This window comes from Grampus griseus, assembly GCF_964374135.1.
Source record: "Grampus griseus genome assembly, chromosome: 7".
NCBI classification, from domain to species: Eukaryota; Metazoa; Chordata; class Mammalia; order Artiodactyla; family Delphinidae; genus Grampus; species Grampus griseus.
The window spans coordinates 60,292,697-60,317,407 of record NC_139001.1 but is presented as its reverse complement, the minus strand read 5'-3'; the positions used below and the strand labels follow the sequence as shown (position 1 = coordinate 60,317,407).

The 24,711-nt window shown below is 42.5% G+C and overlaps 1 protein-coding gene across 1 annotated transcript in view; it reads left to right on the top strand.

The window, feature by feature from the left end:
- Positions 1 to 744: 744 nt before the first annotated feature.
- Positions 745 to 24,711, top strand: part of METAP1D (methionyl aminopeptidase type 1D, mitochondrial) — a gene marked incomplete at its 5' end in the record, with an annotated part of 78,826 nt that continues 54,859 nt past the window's right edge. The window contains one exon of the mRNA XM_082658375.1: positions 745 to 784. Coding sequence (XP_082514501.1) covers positions 745 to 784 — 40 coding nt within the window. The remainder of the gene's footprint in view (positions 785 to 24,711) is intronic.

Here is a 24,711-nt window from a genome sequence, read left to right as displayed (position 1 = left end):
TCCCTCACTTGATTCATAACTGGCCTTCTGTAGGCTTCATCTTTCGGCAGCGCAATTGGCAGACGTCATCCTCTCATTGTTAAAAGTCAAATTTAGGATTAAGACTCCACTTAATACCGCTGAGCTCGAGGTGTCCTTGGGGAAGGAGAAGTCCCCTGAATATACCCACTCTGGTACCCAGAATAGATTTTGCAGCTGCACACAGATCCTGTCTTGTCTGTTGTCTCTGCTGAGTAATGTAGATTATGGGACAGCAAAGGGGCAGCTGGTGACTTTGAACCAAATTTTACCTTTCAACTGAATCCAGGGAAATAATTTGCAACAAAGAGCAGACGATGCAAAGTGCTATGTTGAACGCTAGATTGTGCTTTATTTTTTCCTCCCAACTTTACGTTTCCATGCACCAAAATGTTGATGCTACAAATATTGGATACCACGCTTACCTGACAGGCTTCTTCCATCCCACCTGGGCGCGGGGGCTCAGAGCGAGCGCGCGAACCGCGGCTGGAGCCCGTCTCTCGCGGCCGGACCGCGCTCGGCCGGCCGCGGGTTCCCCTACTGGCCCCGGTGCCCGAGCCGCTCCGCCGCCTGGGCTCCCGCAGTCAGCTCCCGCCGCGCACGCGCACTCTCCCTCTGGCGGCCTCGGCGCCTCCGGTCTTCGGCACGGCTGCGACTGGACTGCTCCTACGGGCGGGGCGGGGCGAGGAGGGGACGAGAGCTCGCGGCCACGTGACCGACGCCAACATGGCGGCGCCCAGCGGCGTCCACCTGTTCGTCCGGAGAGGTAAGCACCTGGAGGACAGCTCCGCGGGGCTTCTCACTGTCGCTCACTGGCTACGCAGTCGGGTTGAAAGGAATACACGTCCGCGATCAGACATCTCGGCGCACATGAATGTGCTTTCAGTTCTGCGGACACACGCAGACACACGATGACACATTGCCACAGGAACATACCCACAAGTGTTCATTTGTCACTTGCCTAGATCACGTCACTGCGTGGCATCTATTTGCAGTCCCTCCTTGAGATTTATGGGACATTGTCTAAGGTTTTCTTCTCCCACGTCAGTTGTGTGATTGCTGTAGCAAACTCTTTTATTCCTGGGGCGGAGCGATGAACCTACAGTAACTGAAATGCGCCTGGACCCCCAGTTGCCGCAGAGAAAGCAACTTGTATCCGTTGGCATGATACAACACGTCTTTTGGGGAACTTGCAAAATGTGATTATTCTCTTCCATTGACTTAAAGTTAAGAAGAGGAGAAATTTTGTCTGGCTAGCTTTCAGTAGGTGTTACTCTTGTGTGAGTGGTGAGATTTTAGTAAATGTGCAAATACTTTTGCAGGTGAATCTTTGTTGGATTTGAACCGGTTTCTGAATCTTTGTTGGAAAGAACTAGGAAGTTGTTTCAAGGATGGGGGAAGAAGGAAATTAAAATATTTTCAAGGACTATTTAGGTTTCAGGCATGTAGGAACAACAGTCCTATGAGGCAAATATTATTTTCACAGTAAATAGCTAACGTTTATTAAGTGCTTTTGAAGTACATGATACTGTGTTAAGCACCTAACATATGCTAGCTACCTTTTAAAACCCAGTGAGTTAGGCATTATTCTCTGCTGATGAGAAAAGTGAGACAAAGTGGTTAAGTAATAAGACTAAGATTGCACAGATTGTAAGAGGCAAAATGGGCATTTGAACATGGCACTGATTTCTTTTCTTTTCTTTTCTTTTTTTAAGTGCTCGTTCCTCTGCCCTGCATGGCATGGTCTCTTCACAGAAATCAGTGTGCAAAGTTCAGATGAGACAGGACAAGTATGATGAGCATGTGTGAGAAGTAAAAAGGAAGATGTTTTTAGAGAGGAAGGAGGTTGGTAGGCAGATAGACCTCAGTCTTTCAGTGTAATATAGTGTTAGTGGAGATGACTAAGGAGCCACAGGAAGATATGAGGTGAGAGATGTGTAAAGGGAAGGTGATATAGGCAGTATTTTGGACTGGTTGGAAGGGAGAGTGGAGGCCAGTGTGAGAGTACAGCCTTGTGAAAAGAGCACCAATTTACATCTCTTAAGATCTGGGTTCCAATCCAAACTCTGTTTACTAATCAAGTTACTTTTTTTCTGTTTCCTCTTTTGACAAGAAATAATGGGGTTTAGACTTCTTTTTTGTGCACTGCAGGTAATGGTGAAGAGGATCTGGGCAGATAGTCAAGGTAGAGGAGGAGCCAAAACACACACACACACACACACGTGTTATATACACACACATACGTATGCATATGTATATAATCTCTTTGCAGAGTATAGAAATAACATATTCATCTTTTTTTTTTTTTTTTTTTTTTTGCGGTACGCGGGCCTGTCACTGTTATGGCCTCCCTTTGCGGAGCACAAGCTCCGGACGCGCAGGCTCAGCGGCCATGGCTCACGGGCCCAGCCGCTCCGCGGCATGTGGGATCTTCCCGGAGCGGGGCACGAACCCGTGTCCCGTGCATCGGCAGGCGGACTCTCAACCACTGCGCCACCAGGGAAGCTCCATATTCATCTTTTTTGTGACTTATGATTTTGACAAATGGTGGTTCAGACAGTCTTGGAAAAAGCTATTACAGAAATAGCTATAGTAACCCATCCCACTATACCCCACAAGAGGGTTATCTTCTAACTAGAAGAGGGGGATCTTCTGATTAGAAGAGGGAGGGAAAATATGTCATCAGGAAGAGATTTAGTGATAGGGAAAGGCCCCTTTATGGGTTATTCATAATTACTTTTATTATGCATTGCACACAGGTTGTCCTGTACCACCTGCTCTCCACCCCCCAGGGTTGAAAATGAAGGGTAAATTTATGAAGGGTACTCTCTTTTCTCTCTTCCTCCTTTTCATCCTTTTAGATTGATGTAAATTAATCCACTATAAGTCTTTATGTGCCAGGATTTATCGTCAGCATCTATGTGCACATTTCCCTCTTGGAAAATGGGAAGAAGAGATTTTTTTTTTTTTTTTTGGCTGCATTGGGTCTTCGTTGCTGTGTGTGAGCTTTCTCTAGTTGTGGTGAGCGGGAGCTACTCTTCGTTGTGGTGCGCAGGCTCCTCATTGCAGTGGCTTCTCTTGTTGTGGAGCATGGGCTCTAGGTGCGTGGGCTTCAGTAGTTGTGGCACGCAGGCTCAGTAGTTGTGGCTTGCAGGCTCTAGAGCACAGGGTCTGTAGTTGTGGCACACGGGCTTAGTTGCTCCGCGGCATGTGGGATCTTTCCGGACTAGGGATCGAACCCTTGTCCCCTGTATTGGCAGGCAGATTCTTAACCACTGTGCCACCAGGGAAGTCCCAGAAGAGATTTCTTAACCTCTTAAGAAGGGCATAAGGTTTCTCTCATGACTCTCCAGCTCATTGTAGCTTTAATCACAGTACACCCTCTATATAGTAGTTACCTACTTCCTCTCTCCATCCCCACTCCTAACTAGATTGTTAATTCTTGTTGAGCAGGAACCGTGTCTTATCTATATGTCTATCTTAATAAGCACAGTTCCTGGCTGAAGAGCTTACTGAATTGAGAGGCTGTTAAGACTTGTTCTCTTCTGAGGAATTCCCTGGCGGTCCAGTGGTTAGGACTGGGTGCTTTCACTGCCGAGGGCATGGGTTCAGTCCCTGGTCAGGGAATTAAGATCCCGCTTAAGATCCCGCAAGCCCTGCAGCTTGGCCAAATTTGTTCTCTTCTATCATGGGCTAAGGGATGGGTGGAAACTATAAGTAGTGACATTGGAAAGGGGAAAGGATGGATTAGTCTCTTGGAAGGTAGAGAGAAGGTAACAAGAGCCTTTTAGGGATGAAGGTACTCCTGGTATTAGCACTGACACTAAATCCTTGATAACGGTGCAAAATCCCTACCCTGGGGCCCCAGGAGCTCTCTCCTTGCTTAATCTCTCACTCCCAGTTCCCACTTTATTAGAATCTTTGTTCCAGCTCTCAAAGCTGGCACATAAGATCCTTTGCCCAGTGAGGATGGCAAGGAATGGTGAAGGCAAAGAAGGGGGCATATTTTCTCTTTTAAACTCTTGTTCCTTTTATGAGCCAGTCTCTCCTGGCTTGCCTCCTGTTTCTCTGATTTTCCCAGACTTCCACTAGGCTCTTCTACTTCTAGGTTTTTAAATATTAGTGTTCCCCAGGATTCTGTTCTAAGCCCTCATCCCTGTTTCCTCTCTTTGTTGTCAGCAATCAAATTTACCTACCTCAATGACTGTCAAATCTATACAGTTTTTAAAAATCAACAGAGTATCCCCTGGAACTGAACACCAGGTCTGAATACCAGCTCTCTGTTAGGTATCTTTTCCTAGATGTCTCACAGACCCTTTAAGCTCAACAAGTCCAGTATGGAAATGAATATTTTCCTGCACATCTGCTTCTCCGCATATATACTCTGTCTCCATTAATGGCATCGCCATCCAGGCAGTACCTAAATGTAAGTATTTAAGGGCTTTTGGTCCCCACCACTGCCTTCAGTGTCTGTGTCCAGTGAGTCAGTAAATCCCATTTCTTGGATGCCTCCAGTTTTCTGCATGGTCTGGGTATAATTCTTTACCATCCCTTGTAACTGGTCTCCACCTTAGTTCACCTTCTTCCCCACAACCAGCTGTCTTTCTAAAATTCAGATCTGATTATGACGCTTCCCTACTAAAAAAACCTCTGGGGACTCTTCATTGCTGGGATAGTCTGTCCCTCCGCATCGAAGGATAGCACCATCTCAGTCTGGCCTCAGTTTACCTTTTCAGCCTTAGGTCCTGCCAGTTTCCTAACCTCATATCTCTGCTAAGGTTTGCCATTGTGTACCTCCTTAATTGCTTTGCCTGCAATGTCTTTTTTCACCCAGCAAACCATTCATTCTTCAAGGCCACACTTAAATGCCATCTCTCCTTTGAAGCTGTATTTGCCTCTGCCCAGGCTAAACGAACCCAGTCTGCTTACATAGCACTCAGGGCATGCCTTTATCACAACGCTTATTACCCTGTATCAGAGTATGCACACTTACCTGAAAAGTATTTGTTTACACCTCCATCTCCCTTGCTAGAATGGGAGCTTCTTAGAGACAAGAATCTTATCTTCTTCATCTGTCTTCCCAAAACCTGGCATACAATGTGTACACATAGTAAGTACTCAGTTTCATAACCAAATGAAAGACCTTTCAGACTGCAACCTCCTGTAGGAACATTTGTTCACAAAAGTTATATGGTAGGCCTAAAGAATAATTTATCTCAAAATGTCAGTTTTTATCATATGACCGGCCTAGTTAGTGACTTTGTTCCCTGCCCCCACCCCCTTTTATAGTCCATCTCCCTCCAAGATTAATTTAAGGCAGTGTTACTTCTGTATACCTTTTTGGGCAACTGTGAGAATTCCAGGTAATATGAGTTGTGAGTCAGCCTTACTGGAGATAATTAGAAAAAAGAGGTTGGGAGGGGGAAGGGAAGAAATCTAAAAGAGAAGTGCTTAAGGCTTAAGCAGCGTAGTCATGGGAGAGAAGAAGGAAGCTGATGGAAGTAAACCCTTAGACCCAATCGCTATCCTGCTGTCCTTCCACAGTCCATGTGGAGGGAACTGATGCCAGTGAGAGGAGAGGGGGCAGATTGTGGGCAAGTCCAGCAGAAAGTCTAAGAAAGGCACAGCTGGTGGGTGTATGAAATAGTGTGGCTTTTCCAGAGGGCTGTGTGGCAATGTGTGTCAAGGTGTAAGGTATACATACTTTTTAGCTAACAATTCTGCTTTTAGGAATTTATCCTGAGAGAACAATAGGATGAGTGTACAAAGATGGATAAATAAGAGTGTAACTTTATAATAATGGTAATTGGGAAATATTCACCATAATCTGAAATGTCCATTGGTAAGAGAATGACTAAATAAATTATAGTTTATCCATGCAATGGTGTGCTGTGCAGCCATTAAAAAGATGATGTAGATGTACTGTAGACTTAAAAAGTCATGGCCATGCATAGAGGAGAAAAGGCTGGTATAGAACAGTAAATCCCACTTACATAAAGTTTGTATCTTTGTTTCCTTATATGTATATATGCCCAAAGAAATATCTAGCATGATGCTCACCCAAGTGTTCATAGCTCTTATTTCCAGATGGTGAGATTGTACTGATTTTTACTTTCTTTATAATTGATGTGTTTGAATTTTATACATTGAGAAGATAGCATTTTTATTTTCCAAAACTTTTTTTTAAAACTGTATAAGAGAAAAAACCAACCAAGCAAATATAAAAGGTATCAAATGTTTGAATGGGACCAGACCCAAGGGAAAAATTTCTTTTACTGTGCATATTCTCTGCAACAAAGCAAAATGTCTATGTAATTTATAATATAGGAAAGGAACACCTTTAAGATTTCCATGATCAAGGAATGGTAACTGGAAATTACTTATATATACTCATTACTGTAATTTAAGATGCATATAATGCTACTAGTATTTTATTATTCTTGTCTTTTTTTAACAAATGTACGAATTTTTACAAGTGCTTTTGTTCATTTGTGACTCTAAGGCCATAGATTCTTCCACTAAGAATTTTCTTATGATAGTGGTTTTTCAAAAATTTAACCTCCAGGTAGGGGAGGGGCTATATTACATAATAAATTAGGTACTTTAAACTTTTGTCAACTGACCTGAGATCCTTACTGTTTTGTATAGCTTCAGTAGGAAAATGTATCCTCAGTTTCATCAAACCAACTTAGAAATCATGTTTTGGGATGCAGGCCATGGATGATTTGGAAAATATCAATACTATTAATAAGGAGCTTCCTGTAACTTAAACTCTATTCATGTTGATAGCTGAGAATGGAGATGGATTTTTGCTATATGATTTTTTTAACAAGTACCTTAATACAAATACAAATAAACTCTGTTATGATATGGCTTGTTACTACATAAATTAAAGCATACTTAACAATCAAATCATAACCCTGAATTCCCTAAAGTCAGACTTGTCCCTCAAGCCATGTGTGCTCTTATGTTTTCCCTCTGCCTGAAATAGCTTTCTGTAACGCATAGTTCCTGTCTCCCATTGAAATTATGAACTTTACTACACAGTACAGGGCACGTAGACCCTCAATGATAAATGCTGTGCAGTCATTAACCAAAAAAAAAAAAAAAAAAGGTGTTGACCTCTATTTGTTGACATGGAATGATATTCACAACATGTATTATTTGGAAAATGCAAGTTATAGAGCAATTTAATATAATCTTATTTTGTGAAATCAAATATTGATATATCCATGTGTGTCAAAGTGTAGAACATACAGAGAGAGAGAGAAAGAAAGAGAGAGAAAGATAGAGAGAATGGCATTCACCTACATAAATATTCACAGTTTTTATGAAATGTTCCCTTTCCCCAAGCATTGGGAACCTTTGAAAATGCAGAGTAGATGCTATGTATCTTTGGGAATTTGGCAAGATGGGAGGAGAATAAGATATATGCAAAGCTTCATTTGAACATTATCTTGTTTTTCAGTTAAAACAGTTTTTTCTTGTAGAGATTGGATTTTCTTTTTTAGCTTTTGAATGTGCAGAATTTCAAACATACAGAAAAGTGGAGAGAGCAGTACATACCCATCACCTAGTTACAACAGTCATCAATTTATGGCAGCTCTTGTTTCATCTTTACCCCCAGCCACTTCCCCTCCCCAAGCTAGATTATTTTGAAGCACATCTCAGATATATAATTTCATCTGTACATTTTTCATTATGTATCTCCAAAAGCCAGGAGCCTTTAAAATTTTCTTCATATATTGCACTTATCGGTTCTAGAATTTACATTTGGTTCTTTTCTTATAGTTTCCATTTCTGTGTTGAGGTTTCCCAGCTGTTTACTCATGTCCATCTTTTCCTTTAAGTACTTGTACGTACATATTTATAACAGCTGTTTTAAAGTCCTTATCTGTTCATCTGTCGTCTGGGTGATCTCAAGGTCTTTTTCTGTTTTATTGACTTTTTTTTCTTGACTGTGGCTCACATTTTTCTGTTCTTCATACATGTAATTGTATATTCGTCCCAAGTGGATAATACCTTGTGGAGATTATGCTGTTCCGCCAGGCGTGGTTTTCTTCCTTCGTAGGGTGGATCTGTTTGTTTTGCTCTTAGTACTAGAGTGTGGCTCTTACTCTAGTGCAGAGTTCAGCAAACTGTTTCTATAAAGGGCCAGATAGTAAATATCTTAAACTTCTGTGGCCCTATCGTCTCTACTGCAGCTACTCAAGTCTGCTAATATAGTACAAAGGCAGCATAGACAGTATATAAACAAATGAGCATAGCTATATTCCAACAAAATTTTATTTATAAGAAAGACAGTGAGCCGGGTTTGGCTCACAGGTCTTAATTTGCCCACCTTTGCTCTGCATGTGCGTGGTTCTTATTCCACTGAGGGCCCACTTATTCAGTTCTTATTCCACTGAATGCCTGTGGGGCTCAGTGAGGTCCGTCTACTCGGGTTGGGCTAAGACTTCAACTTCTCCCAGCCCTGCAACCTCTGGAATCTCTATTCAGCTCTCAGCCTTGCACCAGCCGCTGTCTGGTAGGCCTTGTGCCTCTCTGTTTCCCAGAACCCTCAGTACTGCACAAAGTCCAGCTGCTTCAGCAGCCAGCCCTCTGCTCTCTGCCTCCCTAAGTAAACAGTGAGGGGCTGTGCTTGGCTTGGGCTCCATCTCCCAAGGCCACATTTGGGACGGTTTCCCCAGGCAGAACACTGGAGCCAATCTGGGCTCACCTTGTGTACTTATTTACCCTCAAGGTTCACTGTCCTACACTGTTCAGCAGCCAATGCCAAAAAATAGCTCCTTCACATTTTGTCTAGTTGTCTAGTCATTTAAGGCAGGAAGGAATTCTAGTAACAGTTATGCCAACATGGCTAGAAGAGGATGTCAGTTATTTTTTTTTATTCAGTAAGTTTATTTTCCCAGGGTTTTTTTCTTGAAATTTATTTGTTGAAGCAACTGACTCGGCAGTCTGCCCTAATGGAGCTTTCCACATTCTGGATTTTGCTGACTGTATTTCCAGTGGAGTCATTTTAAATGTTCCTCTATTAACTGGCAGTTAGACCCAAGGCCTGACTTGATTTAGGTTACATTTTGTTGTTGTTGTTGTTTTGGGCAAGAATACTTCCTAGAGTATTGCTTTTTGTGATGTTAGTGGCCACTGGTGATCATTACTTGGCTCCATTAGCTCATTAAGACTTTGCAAAATGGTAATATTTTAATTCAGTCATTCCTTCTGCGTTTATTAGCTAGAAGATATCTACAGAAAGAAACTTTCTCAGCAAGTATTTGATTACCCTGATAGGCCTCATCCTGAAAAGTTAAATGTTTGATTTGTTCTCTGTATTTACCAGTTTTTAAAATAACAAGTTTATCCTCCAAAAGTGACCAATGAGTTGTGTTTAGAACTGTGTGGATTTATGTTTAATTGGGTATCTACTTCCTTAATTTTCTGAAAGTATATGAAAGGATCACGCAGTGTGGAAATGTAATCCTAAAGCAAGATTGAAAGATTATAGAAAGACGAGCAAAAGCAATTGACAGGAATAGCATTTTAAAAAATGAATTTAGGGAATTCTTACTATAACAATGTTAAAGTGGGAGGTTATAGAGTAAGAAAGGATTGAACATCCTCCAGTGTTTGTTGCAAGTTGAGTCCCGTGGTGTTAGTCCTTCACATTGCAGCAAGAGGTTCAGTTTTGTATCTAGTGAAACGTCAGATCTTGTGCTTAGAATAATATGCTTCTTAATATCTAGAGAGTGATTCTATATCAGAAAAAGTAACTGGTAAAGATCTGATTTTGGATCCTGTCTCTGCAACTTATTATCACGTGAATTTAAAAAGTAACGTAATTTTCCACTCAACTTTTCTGTGAACCTAAAGCTGCTCTAAAAACGATGTCTATTAAAAAAAACAACTTAACCTTTCTGAATTTCACTTTCTTCACCTGTTTTCAAAAAAAGAAAGGGTCTAAAATTATCTAAGTTAAATGAAAATTAAGAAATTAAGTGAGAGAACCTGTGAAAGTATCTAGCACAAGAAATGTCCCTTCCCTTTTAGCAGATGTTCTCCATTGGTTGAAGCAATTACAAGGAAGCCCAGATTCGGGGAAGGGGATAGAGAGTCCCTCTTGATGGGATACGTGTCAATGAATCGAGGCAATCTAAGGCTGTTTCTTGAATACAATGGGAAGGAAGAAGATGGACTCCTCAAATACATTCAAAATTTTGTCTATATGGACACTTTTCTGAAGGAAAATATGCGTGGCTTTCATTAATTTCTCGAAGTAAGATGATTTGAAAAAACAATAGCATCTCCCTTAGAATATCAATATTCTTTGATACCCCTCCCACTGAGAAGTGGGGTCTCACTTAGTTGCTCCACGGCACGTGGGATCTTCCGGACCAGGGCTCGAACCTGTGTCCCCTCCCCTTGAGTCTAGACTGTCTTGTGACTACTTCATTCGAAAGAGAATTGGGGAGGTGATGCTGTGTGACTTTCAAGGCTGTCATAAAAGGAGATGCAGCTTCTGCTTTGTTCACTAGAACAGTCATGCTGGCAGCTTCAGCTGCCTTGTAAGAAACCCAACTACCCTGGGGCTGCTGTGTTGTGAGGAAGCCAAGCCACTTGAAGAGGTTCTTTGAAAGTTATCCAGTCAGGAGACCTAATCTTTGAGTCATCCCATTGCAGGCACCAGACATGTGAATGAGCCTTCAGATGGTTCCAGCCCACAGCCCTAGAGTCATCCCCAGCCAAGTCGTCTTCTTTACTCAGGGCCTCAGATATAATGCGGCCTCAGACATTCATTTCCAAATTCCCGACCCAAAGAATCCATGAGCATAATAAAATTATTAGTTCTGTTAAAACACTGTTAACTTTTGGGTAACTCGTTACAAAGCAGTATTAACTAGGACACTATGTAATATCTAAGAGCCAGCAGCAATTAATTTTCAGTGGAAAACCTAAAGGACAACTTATAGGTAGTACATGCAGGCAGGCAGTCACAAAATATCTCCCACAAAACTTGGAGTCACCACACACAACAAGTATGGCTTATCACCAGATATTTATTTATTTATTTAAAAAATTTTGTTTAGACTTCCCTGGTGGTGCAGTGGTTAAGAATCCGCCTGCCAATGCAGGGGACACAGGTTCGAGCCCTGGTCCGGGAAGATCCCACATGCCACGGAGCAACTAAGCCCGTGAGCCACAGCTACTGACCCTGTGGTTTAGAGCCCACAAGTCACAACTACTGAGCCTGCGTGCCACAACTACTGAGCCCATGCGCCTAGAGCCCGTGCTCCTCAACAAGAGAAGCCACTGCAATGAGAAGCCCGCGCACCACAACAAAGAGTAGCCCTCACTGACCGCAACTAGAGAAAGCCCGTGTGCAGCAACGAAGACCCAACACAGCCAAAAATAAATAAATTAATTAAAAATATATATATATTTTTGGCTGCCCACACTGCTTTTGGGATCTTAGTTCCCTGACCAGGGATTGAACCTGCACCTCAGCAGTGAAAGCATGGAGTCCTAACCACTGGACCACCAGGGAATTCCCTATCACCAGATATTTATAGTCTAGATGAAGTTTATTAATCTATTAATTTTTACCATAAGTGATATTACTCAGTATCATGGCTGACTTTCCACATTTGCCAGGTTTCCAAAGAGAACAGAGCTAGAAAGTTAACCCAAGGTCAAATGTGTCAATAGAGAACTATCCATTGAGAAAAGCAAAGTAAGAATATTAATATTAGACAGAATAGAATTTAAGGCAAAAAGCATCAAAGAGGACAAAGAGGTTCATGGACCTTTTCTCTTTCTACCCTCACTATCCCCTTAATGATCTCATTAGTCATATGACTCTAATAACCCATTAAGCTGTTGCCTCCCATGTTTATGCCCTCAGCCAAGACCTTTCTCCTAAATTCCAGACTCATGCATCCATCTGCTTACTTGACATTTCCAAATGTCGAGATCGACATGTGCAAAACTCCAAAACTGGACTTCTAATCTCTTCCCTAAAATTTGCTCCACCCCAAAGACTTCCCTACCTTAGTTGTTGGTAATTTTATCCTGTCAGTTTCTCAGACCATAAACCTTCAAATCAACCCCAATTCCTTTCTTTCTCTCACGTATCCAGTCTGTCAAGAAATCCCATTGAATCTACCTTTTTAAAAAAATTTATTTATTTATTTATTTATTTTTGGCTGTGTTGGGTCTTTGTGGCTGCACATGGGCTTTCTCTAGTTGCGGTGAGCGGGGGCTACTCTTCGTTGCGGTGCGCGGGCTTCTCATTGTCGTAGCTTCTCGTTGCAGAGCAGGGGCTCTAGGCACGCAGGCTTCAGTAGTTGTGGCACGTGGGCTCAGTAGTTGTGGCTCACGGGCTCTAGAGTGCAGGCTCAGTAGTTGTGGTGCATGGGCTTAGTTGCTCTGCGACATGTGGGATCTTCCTGGGCCAGGGCTCCAACCCGTGTCCCTTGCATTGGCAGGCAGATTCTTAACCACTGCGCCACCAGGGAAGCCCCAAATCTACCTTTAAGATATACCCAGAATGCATTTTTGACACCCCACTGTCACCACCCTGAGTTGAGTCACTATCATATCTTACCTGGATTACTGCAGTAACCACTTACTGGTCTCCCTGCTTCTACCCTTGCCCTCCTATACTGGATTCTCAACGCAGCAGCCAGACTGAACTTTTAAAAATGTTAAGTCAGATCATGTCATTCTTTTGCTGAAAACCTACTTCACTCAGAGTAAAAGCCAAAATCCTCATAATGTCCTGTAAGGCCCTACTCATAGCACTTAACACTTTCTAACACACTGTATGACTTACTTATTTGTCATGTTTTCTGTTGCTTACCTCCCCACATATACAGACTATAAGTTTGGCAAAGAGAAGAATTTTTGTTTGTTTTTTTCCCTGATGTATCCCAAGTACCTAGAACAATGCCTGGCACATGATAAGCACTCAATAAAGATTTTTTGAATGAATGAATGAAAAGTGGCTAGTTAATAATGATACAATAAAGTTATTAATAATGAATATTTATGAGTCAAATAACATGTTAAAATATTTAAAGCAAGAGCTGTTAAAAATAAAAGGAAAAATGGATAAAACCGCAATCGTAATAGGAAACTAGCATGCCTCTAATTTGTCAATTTAAGTAGACATAATAAGGTTACTGGATTTCAGAATGTTATAATTAGTAAATTTGATTTAATATTAAATTTGATACCTTGGATTAGGATTTTTTTTTACAAATATACACAAAATAGGATAAAAGATGGTAAGTTATGCCACTGAAAACCTCAGTAAGTTCTAGAAAGAAAAATTGTATAAACTGCATCCTCTGATCACAAAGCAATAATGCACAAATTAATGGGGAAAGAGGAGATTTGACCCAAGTATTGTGGAAACAAAAGGAAACTAAATAGTGGGGTATGTACCATTTACACTGTACTGGCCTTGGAATACACAGTTCTTGTCCTCCATGAGTTCACAGTCCTTGGTGGAATCAAACATGTAAATCAATTTTGCAACAGAATAAGGATGCACAGATAGAGGTAAGCATATGATGCAATGGGATCATCCCGTAGAGACCGACACGCCTTCACCTTTACAGAGGAGGAGAAGACTAGGCTGAGTCTTCCAGTGCAAGGAGGGCCTGGTCAGATGAAGGAGTCTAGAAACAGAGAGGCCTCTTGTCCAAAGGCAGAGAGAGGGGTGAGAGCCTGTGCAGCCTTCTGGGAGCTCGGCTGGTTTAATATGGCAAGCAAGCAGGGTGAGAGCTAGGGAGTAGCCAGTTGGAAATGCTACTTTTGGCAGTAAAATGTATAGCATTTGGGGACTACCTGAATGGGACAACTGAAGCATGTGTGTGAAAAGGGGTAAAGATACCAGACTCCTGCTCCCTTAGGGATGGAGGAAATGATAGATGTGCATGTAGATAGTTTTTCAGCTGGGAGAGGAGACAGAAAATTGAAGAAGCTCCTCGTCCCCCAATTACTTCTGTTTCTTTCTGTACATTTTTGCAGAGATTAGAGATGAAATGAGGTAGGGGGTTGGGAAATAGGAGGAAAAAATGATAAGGGATAATAGAAGGATTGCCCAGCAGTGTTGAGATCCAAGTGAAATTAGAGACCGTGTATCTGTAGTGACCCCATTCATTGCCACTGTGTGATTTTCTCCAAATGGGCATCATCCTGTGTGTATAAAAGAGTGAAGGTAGATAGTTGGATTGATTGGAATTTTCCAGATGGATGCACTGGAAGGACCAGGGAGTAAGAGAAAAGGGGAGTGGGGGGTTAGCAAGAGGGGGGTTGAATCAATGCATTCTAGAGTCTAGCCTAGGCTGGAAGTTTCCCAAGGTCATGGACCTTGTCTATTTTGTTTGTTTCTGGGCTCATTATTATTACAATGAATAATCTAGAGCATAGAAGTAAAAAGGGAAGAGACTGATAGTTTGGTGGCGGGGGGGGGGGGAAGGAGTTGTCCTAAGACGAGAATTTCCAGCAAGAGCAAAGAACAGGTATAATGGGAATTAGAAGTGAGGAACTGGAAGATTTGGGGGTAGTAGTCTGGAGTTTCACCACGGAGGTGACTTCTGAACTGGGTTAGATGGTTTTTAGTTTAATTGGAGAAAGAAGCCTAATGCCTATAACGATGTAAAACAGTATGATAGTGCTCTGGGAAAAAGAGGAAGGAAAGATAATTTGGGGCTGGAGTGATCACTTCACAGAATTGGGCCTTGAAGGATGAGTAAGGTGGTCAGCAGAGAGGCGGAGGGATGAGGGAGGGGCATTTCTAAGGGGGTAAAGCAGGGCAGCGGTGGGGAAACCATGTGAATACAGGACCTGTTCAGAGGGTTCTGGAATGGAGGGTTTGGCTGGAGCTGAGAGTTTGCATAGAAGAGTTATGAAGAGGAAGATTAATAATACAGGTTAGGGCCAGGTGATGAGAACGTTGAAGGTCGGCTTAGGCTTTATCTTATAGGCAGCAGAGACTGATGAAGGTTTTTGATAAATAAGTGAAATAACCTGCAGCTGGTGGTGCCCTGGATGTATTGAAGAGGGAAAGCTATCGTATCATTTGGGAAATATTGGTGGAAACAGTGATGGGGGCCTGAATTAGTGCCTTGTGTTCAGGATGGAAAGGGAGAGATGGATGCAAGAGAAATGATACAGAGAAGGAGGAATCAGGACCTGGTGGTTAGAAAGGGGACCTGAGGAAGGAGAAGAGCTGTCAGAGCAGAAAAGAGGGAGTTGGCAGAAACAGAGAACATAGGAAAAGAGGCTCAGGAGGAAATTTTGGGATGACTCAGTAAGGGTCAGTGAAATTGGCCACTTGGAGGTCATAGAGACTTAGACCAAAATTTTAGCAGTGGAAGGAGAGATGAAAAGTGATGGTGGTGGCTGCAGAGAAGTGTGGAGGTTCTTGGTTCTCTTTTTAAATAACAACTTCATCAAGATATAATTCACAGACCATGCAATTCACCTATTTAAAGTTTACAATTCAGTGGTATTTAGTGTATTCAGAGTTGTGTGACCATCACCACCATCAATTTTGTATTTTCATCACCCCTGAAAGAAACCTCTTACCCATTAGTAGTCACTCTCCAATCCCCCTATCCTCACCAGCCCTAGGTAACCACTAATCAGCTTTCTGGCTTTATAGATTTCCTATTCTGGACATTTCAAATACGTGTAATCACATAATGTGTGGTCTTCTATGACTGGCTTTTTTCATTTAGGACTGTGTTTTCAAGGTTTATTCATGTTGAAGCATGTATCAGTACTTCATCCCTTTTTTAATTGCCAAATAATATTCTACTGAATGGGATATCACATTTTGTTTGTCCATTCACCAATTGTTGGACATTTGGGTTATATCCACTTTTTGACTCTTACAAATAATGCTGCTGTGGACATTTGTGTACAAGTTTTGTGTGGACGTACATTTTGGTTTTGACATAGAGGTCCTGGCTATGTTTAGACGCAGAGGGAAGGAAGGCAACTGGTAAGGAACAAGGACCACGGGAAATTCTGGAGAGCAGGGGGCTTCCTGGAGAGAGATCAGACCTGAAAGAGGTGAAAAGGAATAGAAGGAGGAGAAGGGGAAAATTCCCCTTGGAAGTGGTGAGAGTATCTCTACTTCTACAACAGGAGTGAAGGACGAGTGGGAATTTCTTTTTCTATGAATGAAAATACTTTGAAAATATATTTTCTGATTATAAAAGTAATACAAGGAAGGCTGTATAAAGAGAGGCTAAGAGTGTGGGTTGTCAAATCAGGCTCCTTAGGTTCGAATCCTGATGCTGTTGCTTACTAGTTGTGGAACCTTGGGCATGTTAACCTATCCAGGCTTCAGTTTCTTCATTTTTAAAATGGAGTTGAGCCAAGTACTTACCTTACTAGGCTGTTATGAAGATTAAAGAAATGACACCTGTGCAGCTGTATTAGTTACCTACTGCTGTGTAACAAATTACCCCAAATGACAAACTCTATGTCACAGTTTCTGAGGCGCAGGAATCTGGGTGTAGCTTAGCTGGGGGCCTATGGCTTAGGAGCTCTCACGAGGTTGTAGTTGAGCTATTGGTGGGAGCTGTAGTCATCCCAGCACTTGACTGGGGCTGGAGGACCCACTGCCAAGCTCACTCACATGGTTCTTGGCTGGCCTCAGTTCCTTGTGAAGGCCACTTTCTTGCCACCTGTGTCTCTCCATTGGACTGCTCACAACATGGCAGACTGCTTCTTCCAGACTCATGATCCAAGGAGGGTACCAGAGTGCCCACTGTGGCAGAAGCCACAGTCTTTTATAACCTAATTTCAGAAGTAACATCCCATCCCCCTGCTCCCACAGACCAGCACAGTGTAGCGGACCAGGGTGTGGATGCCAGGAGGCTGGGTCATTGGCGACCACCTTGGCTACCACACAGTTCTTAATAATAAGCCCTTAATAACTACAGTTGGCCCTTGAACCACACGGATTTGACCTGCATGGGTCCACTTATACATGGATTTTTTTTTTGATAGTAAATACTACAGTGCTACATGGTCCACAGATACTGAAGGCTGACTATTTATTTGCAGATGTTCTCCTGCGAGGAGGGTCAGCACCCTTAACCCCCAGGTTGTTCAGTGGTCAACTGTATTCATAGTGGAAATATTAAGATATTTTAAAAGTGGGGCTTCCCTGGTGGCTCAGTGGTTAAGAACCCGCCTGCCAATGCAGGGGACACAGGTTCGACCCCTGGTCCGGGAAGATCCCACAGGCCGCGAAGCAACTAAGCTCGTGAGCCACAACTACTGAGCCTGCTCTCTAGAGCCCGCGAGCCACAACTACTGAAGCCCACATGCCACAACTACTGAAGCCCACGCGCCTAGAGCCCATGCTCCACAACAAGAGAAGCCACTGCAATGAGAAGCCCACAGACTGTAACGAAGAGTAGCCCTCACTTGCCGCAACTAGAGAAAGCCCGCATGCAGCAACGAAGACCCAACGCAGCCAAAAATAAAAACAAATAAATAAATTTATGTTTTTTAAAAAGATATTATAAAAATGTATATAGAAGAGGGAATTCCCTGGTGGTCCAGTGGTTAGGACGCGGCGTTTACACTGCCGTGGCCTGGGTTCAATCCCTGGTCGGGGAACTAAGATCCCCCAAGCTGAGTGGTGCCACCAAAACAAAAACAAAAACAAAAAAAGTATAAAGAAGAAAGTAAAAGTCACTCACAGTCCACCATCTAGATGGAACTGGCATTTCTAAAATGACTTTTTCCCTAAGGAGGGCTACTAGTAATAGGACCATGATTTCTAAAAATTCCTTCCACATCTACGAGAGAAAGCTTATTAATTACTGAAATATTAACTTAGGAAAATGAACATTTGAGATCCTTTTATCTCTCACACTTGGAGTCTGCACATCACACTTGTTTATCCTTCTATTCAGCATTGTGATAATTCTGAATTTGGGGCATCACATACCCTGTCTCTGTCATCAGTAAGATTGTGATTTTCCTATAAGATCAAATAGAAATAGGTCACAGATGAAATGAACACCCTCACCGGACTCCCTGCCAACTGGCTGGTCCAGCTGAAAACCAGCCCCTCTAAGAATTGATGTTACAAAAACAGCTCCTCTCTGTTGTCTTCTGTCATTTCTCCCCTACTTTATGCTCCGTGAATAGCAGCTGTTCAGGGTATTGCCGAGTGAGCACAGGGGTGCTGCAATCAGAAATGTGAGTGAGCGACACAGCAGGAGAAGGCTGGGGCCGAGGGAGGTACGTTCTGGTGATACAGTGAGTAAGTGGGAGACATGACAAACAGCCAGACAGCAGTACGATGGCCCACTGGGAAGCATGTGAAAGATTATCAATTACCTCGATTAAAAAAAAGAAAGCCCCCAGAAGTCTCTTTCGCCAGTAGAGAAAAATCACAGCTGCTGAGGAGGGTCTTGTCAAGTCTCTTAGGTGGATTGGTGCTTCGTGCTAGCTTCTTTTATAAAAGTCAGATTAATTTTCTAATACTGTTTTCTACTTTAATGTTATTGCTTTAATCATTAGACTATCACCAATTCCTTCAGGCAATAGGAAGCGATTGAAGATTTAATGAGATTCATACTGCTTGTCCTTAAATGTTGATGACTTCCTTCATGCATATTAATCATTCCTGACCTTGATCTTAAATTCCTTCCCAGCACAGATTCTCATCAAGCATACCTCCTAGATCCCTCGGTGTTCACCAGGCACCTGGTTTGTTTCCAAAAGTACATTAACTCTAATGTTCAGTGTACGTCAGATTTTTCAGTACCCTTGTCTGATTTGTCTTCTAGTTCTTACTATGATTATAAATCTGGAAAATTTAGGGGGAGAAGAATCAGCAACCCTGAAGAGGGGATTTAGCCTAGTTTAAAAGACTGTTCTGTTCAGCAGACCTTGAACATGCCTTAATTGGTTGTCTAGGTCAGTATGTCCAACTGGCAACTCTCAGACCCCATCCAGGCCACGGAGTGTTTCTGGGTGGCTGAAGTGTGTGTGCTCCGGCTGGCGATCAGCAGGACTCGGCCTTTGTCCCCTGCTTTGGCGGCCCCAGCCTTTAGTTCAGGCCTACCCCCTCCTGCCACAGGGGCCTGGGAAACCCTGGCTGACCACCTGGTCTCCTCATGCCCAGCATCCGTGCATCTGCATCCCCACCCTTGCCCCAATTATCTCCTCAGCCACCTTGGCAGATTTTCTAACCAACAGCCCTTGCCCGAACCAGGACCCAGGAAAGGAGTCGTTGGAGTGTGTGAGAGGAGAGGGCTGAGGAGTCGGGGGGCGGGGGAGGGGGGGGGAGATGAAAGTGAGAGAGAAGGGGTGTGGGGGAAAGAGGGAGAAAGGATCACATCAGTTGAAGAGAAAATAAATATGTAAGACCTTGAGGGTGAGGGAGTCTGTATACAAGGAGACAGAACGAGTAGGAAGAACTAAGTAAAGAGGTGAAAGAGCTTGCGTACGGTGATGCTGAGATGAGGACGAAAAGAGGTAAATTTGCGTGTGAAAGATGCCACCTGTGAGAGAATGGGAGGAGAAAATGGAGAGAGCAGAACAGCTCTGCTCCATAGAACCTGACCAGGCGCATCACTGGGAAACACGGTCTAACAAAGCGTTTTTTCAGATTTGTGAATATGTTTTCGTTTTTTGTTTGTTTGTTTTGCGGTACGCGGGCCTCTCACTGTTGTGGCCTCTCCCGTTGTGGAGCACAGGCTCCGGACGCGCAGGCTCAGCGGCCATGGCTCACGGGCCCAGCCGCTCCGCGGCATGTGGGATCTTCCCAGACCAGGGCACGGACCCGCGTCCCCTGCATTGGCAGGCGGACTCTCAACCACTGCGCCACCAGGGAAGCCCGTGAATATGTTTATAACAAAAAAGTATTATTATAAAAATGTTAAACCACAAACAGACCGTTAGAAGATTACATTACTCTAAGGTTATTTTAGGATGTCCCAAATGCTTGCTGGCGTGTTGATTGTCTTAAATGTGGCTCATCCCAACCAAGAAGTTGGACAGTATCAATTTTGATGATGTTAAGTGCTTACCATTTTTAAAAAACAAATAAATGGAGTGCTTTTTACATACAAATGGAAGTTTTTCATCTTAAGTAATTATCTGTTGATATCATTTAACTGAATAAGTAGGAAGATATCCATTTTGTAAAGTAGGTTTCTCATATGTAATGATCAAAATCTTTCTTTTAAAGATAACTTGTAAAAAATAGTCAGAAATTTTCATACCTTTTAACTCAATTATTTAATTCCACTTCAACAAGTCTATATTCAGAAAATAACTAGAGATGCTGGCAAAGATTTCATTTTAAGGATGTCTATTACAGTATTAATCATATTAGCGAAGAACTGGAAACTCCCTAAATGTCTAATAAAATAGAGGAATGATTAAATTATGATACATCCATAAGAGGAGAGAGTCTATTATATAGTCGCTAAACTACTTCTTCTAATTCATCTCCACACTACACTCAGGTGGCCTTTTAAGTAGCACATTGGATCATTTCACTTCCTCTTAAACATTTCCTTGGCTTCCCGTTGCACTCACCATGAAAATCCTGACCTCCAAGGCTTTGTCTTATCACCCCAACTCTCCAGTCCCTCCATTTCTGTCTACTGGCCTGCTTTTCAGGTGCTCTCATTCCCTAAGCCCTTTCCTCCCCAGGACCTTTGCACATGAACTTCTCTTCCCCAGCTGTTGTCTGGCTAAGTCCTGCTTGTTCTTGAGGTCTTAGCTTCATCAAAGGGATTTCCTGACCCTCTTTATCACCCCTGTACTCCACCCCCCAGCATACTCACTCATTGTGACCTAGGCTTGTCTTTCATAATACATACCACATTTTAAAATCATATGTTCATTTGTGTGGTTGTTCTTTTAATGCCCAGGTCCCCTCTGAACTTTGTCATTTTGTTCTCCTTTCTGAGAGAGATCCTCAAGTTTATTCTCTGCCCCTTCTATTGAAGTTTTCCTTTCTGTTGTCATATTTTTAATCTCCCAGAGTCTGTTTTGTTCCCTTAAAGTTTTGTTTAAAAATAGTATATTCTGTTCTTGTTTCATGGTTGCAACATGGTTTCTTGAGTATATTATTAATATACTCACCATGGTTTCTTGAGTACATTATTAATAATTTTCTAGAAATTTTCTTCTCTATATATTGTTTCCTCTGAGGTTTTTGTTTTTGTTTTTGTTTTTTGGTATTTATATTTTATATAAGAGACTTTCTCAGACATCTGGAAATCCATGGTTGCTTGCTTCTGTATAAGAATGGGGGATTTAGGGGCTTCCCTGGTGGCGCAGTGGTTGAGAGTCCGCCTGCCGATGCAGGGGACATGGGTTCATGCCCCAGTCCGGGAAGATCCCACATGCCGCGGAGTGGCTGGGCCCGTGAGCCATGGCCGCTGAGCCTGAGCGTCCGGAGCCTGTGCTCCACAACGGGAGAGGCCACAACAGTGAGAGGCCCACATACCGCAAAAAAAAAAAAAAAAAGAATGGGGGATTTAAAAATCTGAGTGGGCTCGTGAAAGACAAGGAAGACTGAGAAACTGCCAGAGACTGTAGAAGACTAAAGAGACTTAACAACTAATTACATTGTGGAATCCTGGATTTGGAGGCTGGCCCAGAAAAAAGGACATTAGTAGAAAAAATGGTGAAATTCAAATAAGATCCATACTTCAGTTCATATTAATCTACTAATACTAATTTCCTGTTTTGGATGGTAAAACTCTGGTTATGTACAATGTTAACGTTAGGGTAAGCTGATTGAAGGATGTGTAGGAACTTTTTGTACCGCTGTTTCCCTTTGTACTATTTTCAAAATAGAAAATAAAAACAAGACAAACTGAGTGGAAGCTCTGAGCAAGGGATGGGGACAAGCTGCTGTGGGTCAGCTCAGCCATGGGGTGACCTGATGGGGCCATTGAATGAGAAAGTGAGAGAGATGATAAGCAGGGAGGAACAGGTTCAAAGCTGCATGGCATAAAGATCGCCCTGGCTTCAGGGAGGAGAATGATTTGGAGGAGGACTTTAGAAACTGAGAGAACAGTAGGGAAGCATTTGTAACCATTTGGGGCAAAAAATGACAGTGGCTTGGACCAGGGTCGTGGGCGTGGAGAGAAGTGAATGGTTTTAGGAGCTGTTGGTGAGGTAGACTCACAGAATGGTTGTCGCTTGGATTTGGGGATGGGGATGATGGAAAAGGATGAGTGGTGGGGGACCCCCTGATTCCCAGGTTCTGGTTTAGGCAGTTGAGTGGATTATGGTACCATTCATAGCGAACACTGGAGGGAGGACAAGGTTTGGAAGAGAATATGATCAATTTAACATGGAGAGTGTTAAGTGTGAAGTGCCCAGAAAGAGCCAAATGGAGAGTTCCAGTAAGCGGAGGAGATGAACAGGTCGGGAGAGTTTGGGGAAGGGATCTGGGCTAGAGATGCAGATTTGGAAGTCATGAACATGTGGTGGCTATGTGACGGAACATATGTAAGCTCCCTAGGGGAAGGTAGTAGCTTGAGAAGAAGAGGAGTAAGGACAGAACCCTAAGAAAAACTGATATATAAGGAGTAATCAGGGAAGGGAAGCCTACAAAAGAGGCTGAGGAGTAGCTAGAGAAGTAGGAAGCCTTTATGGGTAATTACCTTTTAGTTAATACTTTAAAGTATCATCAGATTCTGAGGTAAGTGTCCAGATTCAGTATGGTTGACTTCTCTCCTCAGCACCAACCCTCCTTTCCAAATACCTTCCAGATACCCTCACGTAGAGTCCTGCTGCTACTTGACATTCAGTAAATCCAAACGAAGTCCTCCCCAGACCAGAACCAACTTATCCTCTATTCTTTCCCCTTTCTGTTAATGACACCACTGTCATCAGAGTCATCTTTGACTCCTTTCCGCTAATCAGTATGTATTTAACCAATTATCAGGTTATGTAAATTATACCTCTGCAGTCTCTGGTGTCCCTCCTCTTTCTTACATTCCCTAAATTACCACAGAGGTTTAATCCCTCATTACTTTTCATCTGTCCTCTTGTAATAGCCGCTTAACTGTGCAATATCCTGATTCTCCATTGCAATCCATTCTACCCTTTTAACTTCCCTAAAGAGTAATTTTTTAAAAATTTTATTGAAGTATACTTGACTTACAATGTTGTGTTAATTTCTGCTGTATAGCAAAGTAACTCAGTTATATATATATATATTCCTTTTCATATATATATATTTTTTCATATAAGAGCAATTCTTTAATAATTTGCTTAATTAAATCTAAACTGAGCTCTTTAAACCTTTCAGAATATAGTCTTATTTTACTCTTCCAAATAAGCATACTCAATACTTTAGCAAAAACAAAACCACTCGACACTTCATATACTCCGGCCTTTCATAACTCTACACTTCTGTTCATGCTTTACCCTCAGCCTATTATGCTGTTCCTTTGCCCTTCATTTTTGTCAAAAGCCTCTCTGTATATCAAGGGCTACGTCAAGCACCACCTTCCCTGTAGAGCCTCTCTTGGTCTTCCCTAATAATTGCCGTCTTGCTTGTCTGCCTTCCTTCCTTCCTTTCTTCCACCAATATTGGAACCCTACCAGTTGGGGAAGTTGCAGGAAACTGAAGTCATTCTGGCTATTTCAAGCAGAAGTGCCTTTAACATGGAAACTGGGTGTCCATAATTGTTGAGAGGTTAAAGAAACAGCCTGTTGGCGGAGCGTGCGGGAACAACTTCCAGAACAGCTCCTCCTTTCCTCCAGAGCCAGCCCACCAGGTGAGTTAAGCTGCCACCACCTCCAACTGCTTCTGAATACTCACGAAGCCGATGTGGGATGCTAGGATGCTGCTCAGAAAACCCTTACATTTCCCCATCGTGCTCACCAGCAGAAGAAAGAATAGCAGAAGCAGCAAGAATGAGGCTGCCATCACACTCCCCACTTCAGATCTCCCATGAAAGTTTCTAACTGGTAAGGTGAAATTCAGATGTAGAACCTTGATGTTGGGGAGTCTGGGACACATAGTTCTCAGCTATTGAGTCTCCACAGTACAGAAGACAACTGAGGAGGAGGTTGGAATGCATGCTGAGACGATCATTTTTTCCACAGACACTTAGTGTGAGCCATGGGCTGTTATATTTGTAACAGTTTTCACACTAACCTTGTCACACCAGTGGATTATCAAGTCTGCTAGGATAGGAGTATGAATAATTCCTATACCCCCTCCCAGTAAATACACAAGTTTCTATAGAGGGTAAGAACTAAATAACTATTTGCTATATGAGTGAAACTGAGTCATCTTGCCAAGACTAGCATCATTACTTGGATAGAAGGGAAAACCTTTTAATATTAACCCAAGACAAGACAAGGGAGTAATTAAAAGGAAGTCTAAAAAACTCCAGGGGAAATTTCAGTTTGTTTATGTACAAAACAGAAGTTTAATTGAGATTCTAGCTACAAATTACTTCTTTTTTCTAACACTGAAGAGAAGAGAGCCTGTAGATGGTTCTAATGTCATTGAATAAGAAATGTCCTGTGGGGGAGGTACAATTGCCATTGATGTTTGAAATGAGAAAACTCAGGGTAGTAGATGGAATTGAGTCCTGTAAACTTGTGTCTGCTTATTAAGAACAGAAATAGATGACTTACTGTGATGATTAAAAGAAAAAGAAAAGA